The following is a 13411-nucleotide window of genomic DNA, read 5'->3' as shown; positions in this document are numbered from 1 at the left end:
TGGGAAGAAGGATATAAACACTGGGGGATTACAGTTTCTCAGGTAGGGATTCTTTTTCAAGCAAGGGAATAAATGCTTTTGAATTAGTTTTCCAAATTTAAATGCTATTGCCTGTTTTGTGAACAGAAGTTTGAATTTTTGAAACGATAACTTCAATAATTTTTTATGCAGTTGAAAGAATATCAAGTTGCTTCAAAAGAAGGAGGACAAGTAAAATATGTGCATGCATGTAGGAATCTTTGGATTATAAGTGCAGCTCTAATAATGTGCACCCTGTGTATGCACAGCTGCTGTGCATTAGCAGCATTTAACTTAAATGAAGGGGGATGTTCAGCATGACTTTATTAAGTTGAAGTGGTAAATTCCAGCCAGTGCTCCTCGTATCTGCTGGGATGTCAATCAGATGTCGGAAGGTGTGTTCTGTATGTTTCAGATTTCTACGCGATGGTGAACCAGCGCTGGTCTGAGCACGCTCAGGAGCTGCGTAATGTGACGGTGCTGTCGGTGGGAGGGGGGTTCCGTGACTATCAGGTGCGCTCCGGACTCACCGCCCTGCCCTGCCCCTCGGACGACCCCAACAAGCTCTCCCTCGTGGTACGATGCGCCCTGAGTACTGCTGGGGCATTGCTATTGTACTTTAGTTTTAAAAGTACTTGATATAGTGGATTTTTATATGTCAATTTACATGGGCTTTTATTTGTGGATTTCCTCAGCATACAAAATACAAAAATAACTTCATGATCAGAGTGCATTGAAAGCAAGAGGCACCAGTCTGTTTATTTGATGTGAACCAATTCTTTCTGTTAACAGAGTACAGCTGTGCCAAGGACCTGGGTCTCCACTGATCACCTCTCTATTGTTTGGTATGTAAAATACAAGCATACTTTTATACACACATGTATAAACACACGTACAATGAGTACACATACTTCTTACTGCATTTTATGCATGCATACATATACACCCTTCCATATAACACCTTAAGCTTTAGCATGCATTTCCACCTGGACCGAGATCCTCGGACACTCTTATTATGAATATGGGAATTGGCTACAACTCATTCAGAATTTGTGTTAAACTATAAATACAATACACTAAATTAATGTTTAATGTTCTCATATATCTGCTTAATACCGGTGTTGTCCTGGTTTTATACCATTGCAATTACTTTAATTCCTCTCCTCAGAGTTTGCACTTTTGCTTGATTCAGAACGGGCCCAGGTACTGTATGTTACAGTGCTTGTTTCTGGTGCAGGATTTCAGATATGTCCACTAGATGGCGCTGCCCAATGCAATATTGTTTGGAAAAAGTAGAAAGAGTGCAACTTGCGGCTGCAGCTTAATAGATTGCATGCTCAGCCTCGGTATTGAGCATGTGATGAGTACAGTGGCAGTGTAAGTTGTTTAGCGCACTGTCCTCACTCCTCTGCGTTGCAGGTGTAAGGAGCTGGTGCTGGCTACTGTCCGAACCTTCTTCGACCTCGTGGACCCTGACACCAAGCAGGTCTGTATGCACAGAGGGGTGTGTGTCTGATTTAGAGTGCAGTGATCAGGACAGTCCAGTCTCTGTAACTTGTATTGAATTGCAGCAGTAATAATGTTTGGGGTTTAAATCATAATACAACTGTAGTTTAAATTTTAAACTTTCAGGTTGAGGTAAAACTGGGTTAGCAGGTAGCAGTGAATTTAGCTGAAGACTAGATAAACAGCTGGAGGTTGAAATTCATTTAAATAAAAAAAGAATTACACTGGAGAAACAGAGCTCCTAACCACTGTAGGTGGTTCATCCATAACTTATGAAACATTCAATCCTAACATATCTATCTACCTAATGTTGCCCTGTGGTAAAGTTTGATTTTAAATAAAATCTGAAAAGTGCATTATTTTTTACATAAAACAAAAGTCTAGGGGGATACAATAGTTAGAAATAAAACTAGAAATCTGTCTCTAATCATGTCTTTATATGAAAACATGATCTCTGCTCCATACATTTATTATTATTATTATTATTATTATTATTATTATTATTATTATGAAAGAAGGGATGCAGTGAAGTTTAGAAAGATTAATGAAATAAAAAAAAAAAAATCCTAAGGCTAGAAATAGATAATAAATAATAAATTCTTGCACAATGTTTTTTTATTTTTTTTTTGTCATTAAGCTCCCTGATGTTAATTTATTTCTGAATTCACCTCAAATGCTGTGGCATTAACTACCACCCCTTAGTTATTTTATACATTGATCGCTGAGCTGGTAAATCTACTCATATACCAGTTATGCATTGGCTGTGGTGTAAGTAGTGTTTGTGCAGTGTTTCCAGCTATCAGACACACAGGGGTGTTCATGTCTTTGATGTGGTGTGAGAGGTGTGTGTGTGTGTATCACAGTGCAGTGTTTCCAGCTATCAGACACACAGGGGTGTTCATGTCTTTGATGTGGTGTGAGAGGTGTGTGTGTGTGTATCACAGTGCAGTGTTTCCAGCTATCAGACACACAGGGGTGTTCATGTCTTTGATGTGGTGTGAGAGGTGTGTGTGTGTGTATCACAGTGCAGTGTTTCCAGCTATCAGACACACAGGGGTGTTCATGTCTTTGATGTGGTGTGAGAGGTGTGTGTGTATCACAGTGCAGTGTTTCCAGCTATCAGACACACAGGGGTGTTCATGTCTTTGATGTGGTGTGAGAGGTGTGTGTGTATCACAGTGCAGTGTTTCCAGCTATCAGACACACAGGGGTGTTCATGTCTTTGATGTGGTGTGAGAGGTGTGTGTGTGTGTATCACAGTGCAGTGTTTCCAGCTATCAGACACACAGGGGTGTTCATGTCTTTGATGTGGTGTGAGAGGTGTGTGTGTATCACAGTGCAGTGTTTCCAGCTATCAGACACACAGGGGTGTTCATGTCTTTGATGTGGTGTGAGAGGTGTGTGTGTATCACAGTGAAGTGTTTCCAGCTATCAGACACACAGGGGTGTTCATGTCTTTGATGTGGTGTGAGAGGTGTGTGTGTATCACAGTGCAGTGTTTCCAGCTATCAGACACACAGGGGTGTTCATGTCTTTGATGTGGTGTGAGAGGTGTGTGTGTATCACAGTGCAGTGTTTCCAGCTATCAGACACACAGGGGTGTTCATGTCTTTGATGTGGTGTGAGAGGTGTGTGTGTATCACAGTGCAGTGTTTCCAGCTATCAGACACACAGGGGTGTTCATGTCTTTGATGTGGTGTGAGAGGTGTGTGTGTGTGTATCACAGTGCAGTGTTTCCAGCTATCAGACACACAGGGGTGTTCATGTCTTTGATGTGGTGTGAGAGGTGTGTGTGTGTGTATCACAGTGCAGTGTTTCCAGCTATCAGACACACAGGGGTGTTCATGTCTTTGATGTGGTGTGAGAGGTGTGTGTGTGTGTATCACAGTGCAGTGTTTCCAGCTATCAGACACACAGGGGTGTTCATGTCTTTGATGTGGTGTGAGAGGTGTGTGTGTATCACAGTGCAGTGTTTCCAGCTATCAGACACACAGGGGTGTTCATGTCTTTGATGTGGTGTGAGAGGTGTGTGTGTATCACAGTGCAGTGTTTCCAGCTATCAGACACACAGGGGTGTTCATGTCTTTGATGTGGTGTGAGAGGTGTGTGTGTATCACAGTGCAGTGTTTCCAGCTATCAGACACACAGGGGTGTTCATGTCTTTGATGTGGTGTGAGAGGTGTGTGTGTGTGTATCACAGTGCAGTGTTTCCAGCTATCAGACACACAGGGGTGTTCATGTCTTTGATGTGGTGTGAGAGGTGTGTGTGTATCACAGTGCAGTGTTTCCAGCTATCAGACACACAGGGGTGTTCATGTCTTTGATGTGGTGTGAGAGGTGTGTGTGTATCACAGTGCAGTGTTTCCAGCTATCAGACACACAGGGGTGTTCATGTCTTTGATGTGGTGTGAGAGGTGTGTGTGTATCACAGTGCAGTGTTTCCAGCTATCAGACACACAGGGGTGTTCATGTCTTTGATGTGGTGTGAGAGGTGTGTGTGTATCACAGTGCAGTGTTTCCAGCTATCAGACACACAGGGGTGTTCATGTCTTTGATGTGGTGTGAGAGGTGTGTGTGTATCACAGTGCAGTGTTTCCAGCTATCAGACACACAGGGGTGTTCATGTCTTTGATGTGGTGTGAGAGGTGTGTGTGTATCACAGTGCAGTGTTTCCAGCTATCAGACACACAGGGGTGTTCATGTCTTTGATGTGGTGTGAGAGGTGTGTGTGTATCACAGTGCAGTGTTTCCAGCTATCAGACACACAGGGGTGTTCATGTCTTTGATGTGGTGTGAGAGGTGTGTGTGTATCACAGTGCAGTGTTTCCAGCTATCAGACACACAGGGGTGTTCATGTCTTTGATGTGGTGTGAGAGGTGTGTGTGTATCACAGTGCAGTGTTTCCAGCTATCAGACACACAGGGGTGTTCATGTCTTTGATGTGGTGTGAGAGGTGTGTGTGTGTGTATCACAGTGCAGTGTTTCCAGCTATCAGACACACAGGGGTGTTCATGTCTTTGATGTGGTGTGAGAGGTGTGTGTGTGTGTATCACAGTGCAGTGTTTCCAGCTATCAGACACACAGGGGTGTTCATGTCTTTGATGTGGTGTGAGAGGTGTGTGTGTATCACAGTGCAGTGTTTCCAGCTATCAGACACACAGGGGTGTTCATGTCTTTGATGTGGTGTGAGAGGTGTGTGTGTATCACAGTGAAGTGTTTCCAGCTATCAGACACACAGGGGTGTTCATGTCTTTGATGTGGTGTGAGAGGTGTGTGTGTATCACAGTGCAGTGTTTCCAGCTATCAGACACACAGGGGTGTTCATGTCTTTGATGTGGTGTGAGAGGTGTGTGTGTGTGTATCACAGTGCAGTGTTTCCAGCTATCAGACACACAGGGGTGTTCATGTCTTTGATGTGGTGTGAGAGGTGTGTGTGTATCACAGTGCAGTGTTTCCAGCTATCAGACACACAGGGGTGTTCATGTCTTTGATGTGGTGTGAGAGGTGTGTGTGTATCACAGTGCAGTGTTTCCAGCTATCAGACACACAGGGGTGTTCATGTCTTTGATGTGGTGTGAGAGGTGTGTGTGTGTGTATCACAGTGCAGTGTTTCCAGCTATCAGACACACAGGGGTGTTCATGTCTTTGATGTGGTGTGAGAGGTGTGTGTGTATCACAGTGCAGTGTTTCCAGCTATCAGACACACAGGGGTGTTCATGTCTTTGATGTGGTGTGAGAGGTGTGTGTGTATCACAGTGCAGTGTTTCCAGCTATCAGACACACAGGGGTGTTCATGTCTTTGATGTGGTGTGAGCTGTGATTCCATGTCTTTGATTTGCAGATAGCAGAGGACCCAGAGAAGAGAATGGCTGTGATCCGGCATCATTTTGTCAGGCACCCTGTGAAAATCTACGATGACACAGAGGACGATGTCATCACATTCTCAGGTTTGTGTGGTTGTAATGAGGCCACTAGAGGGCAGGCTAACCTGGGTGAAATTCTGCATTGTGGATTGACGAACCAATTTGGATGCTACTAGAAACCTTTCTGAACTTTTTTTTTTTTTTTCAGTGCCATCAGAGGTATGGACTAAGGTCTTGGCTCCCAGGCTGTCTTACACAAGCCCTACGGTAACTTTGATCTCTTCTCTCTAAATGTGTTCCCCCAGTCCATCAGTGCAAGTAGCAAATTCAACAGAGCATTGATGTTCAATAAAAAGTAATTGTGATTTCATAAATAACACGGTATGACAACAATAAAAAAAAAACATTATTGCAGAACTTGTTCGAATTGATCTCCCCCATTGGTCTGGCTCATGAGAAGTTGCAGAAATTCTTCACAACTGCACAGATATTGCCTTGCCCTGTGTGTCCAGCGTGTGTAAGAACGTAAACACAGTATAGGGTTATCAGTGCTGTGTGAATATGTGGTCTCATAACACCCTTTAAAGAGACATCCCAGTATCTTGTCACTGTAGTTCTGATATTGTTGTTTTATTTTATTTTCTGATTTACTTTTACAGTAAGATCACTTACATTTTCCATTCTGTGCAGGAACCCAGAACAAAATATTGTATGTTTCCTCTTTCAAGTCACAGAAAATCCTACAGCCATTTCCACTGTCGGAGCAACGATCTGGTAAGAGGACTGAGCTGTGTGTGTCTCGAGCTGGGGGGGGGGGCAGGGGTGGGGGTGGGGGTGGGGGCGGGGGGGGGGGGGGGCGGGGGCGGGGGCGGGGGTTTCTGTACTGTAGCGCTCCAGACCCTGTGAATGTTGACGCATGCCCATCAGATATCTTTCTAGCTGACCAGTGTTCAGTCTGACCACCCGCTGTGTGTTCCTTTGCATGAAGACTCCCCTCCATTTCAACCCAAAGGGTCATCTCCCAGACACACAGTTAAAAGTTAAGCATTCCTAAATGCAGGGGCAGTGGCTGCAGTGTCGTGGGTTAAAAGTTAAGGTCTTTAACCAATTGGCACTAAAATTGAAATGATCAATATTGGTATATTTTATGACTAGAAATTAGCAGAGGCCCGGCACCGAGTGCTTGGGTAGCGTCCCTAGATTAGTTACAATAGAGAATGGAGAGTTTTTAAATTACCGAAACAGTACCTCAACCTGCGCAGTGTTGGGATGCCAAGCTCACTGGACTGCAACACCCTTAGAGGAGTTATTAAAAATAGGGGCTTGTCTGCATGCTTGTACACTCTATATCTCAATACTAAGTTATACCTTGATTGCCTGGCCAGCCCTTTTTTTCTTTCCATTGGCTGCTTTAAAAGCACTGCAGCCAAAGGAAGGGCATGGAATGAAGCATGAGCTACACTCTGGCCAGCATGTGATAACTTGGTCAGAGGTTACAGTATTGTTCCCTCACTGTTAGCGGCCTGCCAAGGTGATCTCAGAGGTGTTCTTCTTGCGTCCCAGGGCAGCCTCTAAACGCCCTTCCTTATGCTCTTGACATGAGTCTAGTTTTGGCTGCATATAAGACATTGCTCTTTATCTCATTGGAATACAAATACCCACAGTAACGCTGATGGATGCACCAGATTCTGTGCCACTGCTTTCTTTCCACTCAACACACACTGTGCCGTCCTGCCTGTTTACCTGTAAGGGGCTGATGCAGAGTTCAGTCTGTCCTGCACAGAAAACATTGGGGTGACGCGCCAGCGCAGAAGAGAGGGCTCCTCAGTGCTGTACAGCGCTTACTGAGACATTGAAAGACCTCAGTAGAAATGAAATGCTGAATTTAGTGTGTGTGTGTGTGTGCTTGTGCACGTGCGTGTGCGTGTGTGTGAGAGAACTCCAATACTAACCCCTCCTGGCTTCCGTTGTGTTTTTCACTGACAGAAGATGAGCAGCTGGCTGTTCGGCTGCACACAGAGTAACGGGCTGGCATGGTGAGTGTGCTGCAGTCCTCCCCACAGTTTAGCAGGAACTGGCTCATACCACGATTATTGAATGTATACGCTCTCGAGGGTTTCAGTACATCCCGTGTAGGTCCTTCCTCTAATAGTATGGCCCATTGCCTCCTGATTTAACAATCCCTAGGCATTGCGTATCATCAGATCATTCACAGAAGCTTCACCCCCCTTCAGCTTCACTCACTTGAACTGCCTTCAGCTTTTCTTGCTTCTCGTCTCTTTGTTGTGCCGGACTGCCTCTTTCCTTTTTCATTTGCTGTGTGAGTCATTCCCTGCCAGCCTGCCGTTTATCCCCCTGAGCAGGGTTTCATTAGAAGGAGATTAGGAATCCAGCTCCTCTCAGATTGTTTTTGTGTGAGAGGAAGTCAGGGCAGTTCCTGTTCTGGTGCTCCATCTGTTAGTATTATTGCTGTCCTAGCTGATTGTGTATTTGAAGCAGGGGTCACTTGGCTTGCTGATTTATTTCACATCACTATTGTAAGGATTTATTGAAAGGTACGCAGAACAGATTTGAACTTACCAAGAAACGAATGCAGGTTGTTGTAGCAGCATGTGGGTACGTGATATTCTCACACTGTCTGTGGGTTCATTCATCCATTGATGAAGAGCAGATTCAACACAGTTTATATATTTATATTTTTTTAATAAAAAAAAAAAAGTCAAGTAGGCAAACTTTTTCTTCAGGTAAAGAAAAACAATTAAACTGAGTATCTGCGTTTAGCTGCAAGTCAGACTGTGTGAGCCCAGTCCTGTCTACTCTGCTGTAATATAACCTGATTATTAAATGTAATTCCTGAAAGACCTGGGTTCAAACCAGGATTTGCTATTAAATGAGTCCTGGACTTTGGGGACTTGCTCGTTGGGAGAAACTTTGATAAATAATGTAAGAAGAGCTCTGATTGTGATGTGCTGTGAGAGCTGCCCTGGGGAGTGGAAGGGGAGGGAGGAGAGGGTTTATCTAAAAGACCCTTGATTTCTAATGATTTCTTGATTTCTCACTTTCTCACACACGTGCTGTTGTGATACCCACAGCTTGCAGGCGGTCGATCTGTCTTGGGGGACTGAGTTACTCCCAGCCTTTAAGGTGAGTTTTATTACATTTGCCTGTGAGCATACAGATGGATTTTGAATAGAAATAGGCACTGTTGAATGTTGTTCTGTGCAGAGAAAATGTATAGCACATAATACTGAGGGTCAGTATCCAAGACGTGTGCATGTGCGCATGTGATTCCACAAAGGGGCAGAATTGAAAATCACTGGCCTTACAGTGTGTTCTTGTCCTGGCTTGATAAACACAATGGTTCTTCCATAGTGCAGGTACCTCTATCCACTCTCAGCCCTGCTCCCTGCTCTGCTGTCTTGCAGGTTCTGACTCTGAAACTGGACGATTATCCTTCCTTCTCCCACATTGTTGTCAGCGCCTCAAACACGAATGCCAAGCAGGTAACCCCCCCCACAACACACACACACACACACACACACACACACACACACACACACACACACACACACACACATTGTCTATTGCAGGTCGCGACGGAACTGGGCTGACCACAATGTTTTTAATAATACATTTTGTTGGAGACGTCTTTGCTTCTCGGTCCTCTTGTTCATGCAAAGTTTTCATAAGAAGATGCTCTTTTTACCATAAGATTCAGGGTCAGCTGTACATACTAGCTTATAGTAGCTGTTTGTTTCCTCCCTGCAGTTCAGTGTAGACTGTGAGTTTTTCAATGAAGACTCTCGGATCATCTCCACTCCCGTGACTCACGTCCTGTCTTTCGGTGGGTACCCTCATCACCCTTCTAAAAGTTCATCACAGCTACATTAAAGATTATTCATGGGCATGGTTTTATGTATAAGATGCAATTCCACATTAGGGTTACAAAGGTCATGGTGTCCTACTGTCTCATGGTGCTGACACTTCAACGTGTTACTCATCCTCTTGGTGTTTGGTTTTGCAGGTGTGACTGTGAGTGAGGTGGTGCTGCACCCAACAGGCCTCATCCACAATATTCAGCTACAGGACTTTCACCAGGTAGGGGGGCACAGACCACACTGCAAACCATCCATACCTTCACATCACAAAGATACAGAAGAGCTGTACACAACAGAAACCTGGTAATAAAACCATCCATACCTTCACATCACGAAGATATAGAGCCGTACGCAACAGAAACCTGGTAAAAAAAACCATCCATACCTTCACATCACGAAGATATAGAGCCGTACGCAACAGAAACCTGGTAAAAAAACCATCCATACCTTCACATCACGAAGATATAGAGCCACACGCAACAGAAACCTGGTAAAAAAACCATCCATACCTTCACATCACGAAGATATAGAGCCGTACGCAACAGAAACCTGGTAATAAAACCATCCATACCTTCACATCACGAAGATATAGAGCCGTACGCAACAGAAACCTGGTAAAAAAAACCATCCATACCTTCACATCACGAAGATATAGAGCCACACGCAACAGAAACCTGGTAAAAAAAACATCCATACCATCACATCACGAAGATATAGAGCCGTATGCAACCTGATAATAAAACCATCCATACCTTCACATCACGAAGATATAGAGCCGTATGCAACAGAAACCTGGTAAAAAAAAAAAAAACATCCAAAGGTTAAAGGAGAAGTCTTTCAGTGTTATTAACACATACTGGTTTGGGTATTTTTAGACCAGTTAGACTGTCATAATATTTAATGCCATGCCTGTTTTAATATCTGTGTGTTTTCTATACTGTACTTCACTGTTGTTATTCCTCCGTATATCCATATTTACCACGTACTGATGTCCCTTTCTAACCACAGAGGGTTGTTTTTTCACAGAGCACTGCATTCAGCATGTAATAAGAGAATGCAGCTAGCAGAATCACTGTAATCACAGACCACTGCATTCAGCATGTAATAAGAGAATGCAGCTAGCAGAATCACTGTAATCACACAGCACTGCATTCAGCATGTAATAAGAGAATGCAGCTAGCAGAATCACTGTAATCACAGACCACTGCATTCAGCATGTAATAAGAGAATGCAGCTAGCAGAATCACTGTAATCACAGACCACTGCATTCAGCATGTAATAAGAGAATGCAGCTAGCAGAATCACTGTAATCACACAGCACTGCATTCAGCATGTAATAAGAGAATGAAGCTAGCAGAATCACTGTAATCACACAGCACTGCATTCAGCATGTAATAGGAGAATGAAGCTAGCAGAATCACTGTAATCACACAGCACTGCATTCAGCATGTAATAAGAGAATGCAGCTAGCAGAATCACTGTAATCACACAGCACTGCATTCAGCATGTAATAAGAGAATGAAGCTAGCAGAATCACTGTAATCACACAGCACTGCATTCAGCATGTAATAAGAGAATGAAGCTAGCAGAATCACTGTAATCACACAGCACTGCATTCAGCATGTAATAAGAGAATGAAGCTAGCAGAATCACTGTAATCACACAGCACTGCATTCAGCATGTAATAAGAGAATGCAGCTAGCAGAATCACTGTAATCACACAGCACTGCATTCAGCATGTAATAAGAGAATGCAGCTAGCAGAATCACTGTAATCACACAGCACTGCATTCAGCATGTAATAAGAGAATGAAGCTAGCAGAATCACTGTAATCACAGACCACTGCATTCAGCATGTAATAAGAGAATGCAGCTAGCAGAATCACTGTAATCACACAGCACAGCATTCAGCATGTAATAAGAGAATGCAGCTAGCAGAATCACTGTAATCACACAGCACTGCATTCAGCATGTAATAAGAGAATGCAGCTAGCAGAATCACTGTAATCACACAGCACTGCATTCAGCATGTAATAAGAGAATGCAGCTAGCAGAATCACTGTAATCACACAGCACTGCATTCAGCATGTAATAAGAGAATGCAGCTAGCAGAATCACTGTAATCACACAGCACTGCATTCAGCATGTAATAAGAGAATGAAGCTAGCAGAATCACTGTAATCACAGACCACTGCATTCAGCATGTAATAAGAGAATGCAGCTAGCAGAATCACTGTAATCACACAGCACTGCATTCAGCATGTAATAAGAGAATGAAGCTAGCAGAATCACTGTAATCACACAGCACTGCATTCAGCATGTAATAGGAGAATGAAGCTAGCAGAATCACTGTAATCACACACCACTGCATTCAGCATGTAATAAGAGAATGAAGCTAGCAGAATCACTGTAATCACACAGCACTGCATTCAGCATGTAATAGGAGAATGAAGCTAGCAGAATCACTGTAATCACACAGCACTGCATTCAGCATGTAATAAGAGAATGCAGCTAGCAGAATCACTGTAATCACACAGCACTGCATTCAGCATGTAATAAGAGAATGAAGCTAGCAGAATCACTGTAATCACACAGCACTGCATTCAGCATGTAATAAGAGAATGAAGCTAGCAGAATCACTGTAATCACACAGCACTGCATTCAGCATGTAATAAGAGAATGAAGCTAGCAGAATCACTGTAATCACACAGCACTGCATTCAGCATGTAATAAGAGAATGCAGCTAGCAGAATCACTGTAATCACACAGCACTGCATTCAGCATGTAATAAGAGAATGCAGCTAGCAGAATCACTGTAATCACACAGCACTGCATTCAGCATGTATTAAGAGAATGCAGCTAGCAGAATCACTGTAATCACACAGCACTGCATTCAGCATGTAATAAGAGAATGCAGCTAGCAGAATCACTGTAATCACACAGCACAGCATTCAGCATGTAATAGGAGAATGCAGCTAGCAGAATCACTGTAATCACACAGCACAGCATTCAGCATGTAATAGGAGAATGCAGCTACCAGAATCACTGTAATCACACAGCACAGCATTCAGCATATAATAAGAGAATGCAGCTAGCAGAATCACTGTAATCACACAGCACTGCATTCAGCATGTAATAAGAGAATGCAGCTAGCAGAACTGCTGTAATCGCAGCTCCCCTCCTGTTTGTTTCAGATGCATCAGGCTTTTACAATCCGAATTGAGAGCCGCTGCCAGACACCGCAAGGTAAGCTGACAGTTCATGATTTAATGGCAATGAAAGCGGTTGTTTTTCTTGCAGAATCTGAGAAGCATTGACCGAATGTAAATATTTTAAATTTTAAGCTTTTCAAAGACATCTTTGATTCTGATCACTGCAGTGTCCCAGGTAAGCCATTATGTATAGAATATACTTAATATACTTCTTAATTATTAATAGTCAATAGATCTTATAGGATGCTGTAAGATACAAGCTGATTTCCACTTAGAATATCATATAGGGTGATGTACAATACATATTGATACCCACTTAGAATATTGTTCAATAAAAATAAATAAGCAGAATAGCTAATTTGATTGTGACATCATTTCCGTCTGATGTAAAATCCACATATGGCTGTATCAGGTTAATATCAGTGTCTGCTATATGTTCTATATTTCTTTTCTACAGAAGGAAAGCACAGCGTTTACAGACTCAGAGTGCCGTGGTTTCGTGAGGATTCATTCACAACAGCAAGGTACAACAAGGCATTTGACCTCGGCTCTCTCTATCCTTATGTAATCCACACCATTAGTAACTTGACCGTGTTTCCTCATGAATGTGGGTGGGGATCTGTCCTAAGTGGTGTGATAAGCCACTTCGTTCTCTGTGTGTTCTTGGTCACCGCAGTTTACAGGAAAGTAACCAGGCAGGTATTCTAAAGACAGCATCGGATAGATTACATACAAAAAATATTGACCTGAAATATAGACGTGAATCTGCATAGAGGGATGCAAAGACCCTTTTCCCATAGCATAGTATAGCTTCCACCTATAATGAACTGAATATCACAGAACAATGACAAGCTTCAAAAGCTGCTCACACAGCAGGAAATTATGATAGTGGAGTGTCACATTCTGGCATTGTATGGAGACATTGTAATTCTGCC

The 13411-nt window shown here is 43.1% G+C and overlaps 1 protein-coding gene across 2 annotated transcripts in view; it reads left to right on the top strand.

Moving 5' to 3' along the window:
* Positions 1–13411, top strand: part of LOC121323586 (GPI inositol-deacylase-like) — a 36843-nt gene that overhangs the window by 6744 nt on the left and 16688 nt on the right. For both annotated transcript variants that reach the window (XM_041264726.1, XM_041264727.1), the window contains exons 5-17: positions 434–594; positions 811–863; positions 1438–1504; positions 5366–5471; positions 5596–5654; positions 6078–6161; positions 7374–7423; positions 8480–8531; positions 8813–8890; positions 9156–9231; positions 9412–9485; positions 12459–12510; positions 12934–13000. In XM_041264726.1, coding sequence (XP_041120660.1) covers positions 434–594; positions 811–863; positions 1438–1504; positions 5366–5471; positions 5596–5654; positions 6078–6161; positions 7374–7423; positions 8480–8531; positions 8813–8890; positions 9156–9231; positions 9412–9485; positions 12459–12510; positions 12934–13000 — 979 coding nt within the window. The remainder of the gene's footprint in view (positions 1–433; positions 595–810; positions 864–1437; positions 1505–5365; positions 5472–5595; positions 5655–6077; positions 6162–7373; positions 7424–8479; positions 8532–8812; positions 8891–9155; positions 9232–9411; positions 9486–12458; positions 12511–12933; positions 13001–13411) is intronic.

This window comes from Polyodon spathula, chromosome 11 (genome assembly GCF_017654505.1).
Source record: "Polyodon spathula isolate WHYD16114869_AA chromosome 11, ASM1765450v1, whole genome shotgun sequence".
In the NCBI taxonomy this organism is placed as follows: Eukaryota; Metazoa; Chordata; class Actinopteri; order Acipenseriformes; family Polyodontidae; genus Polyodon; species Polyodon spathula.
This window is presented reverse-complemented; position numbering and strand designations above follow the sequence as displayed.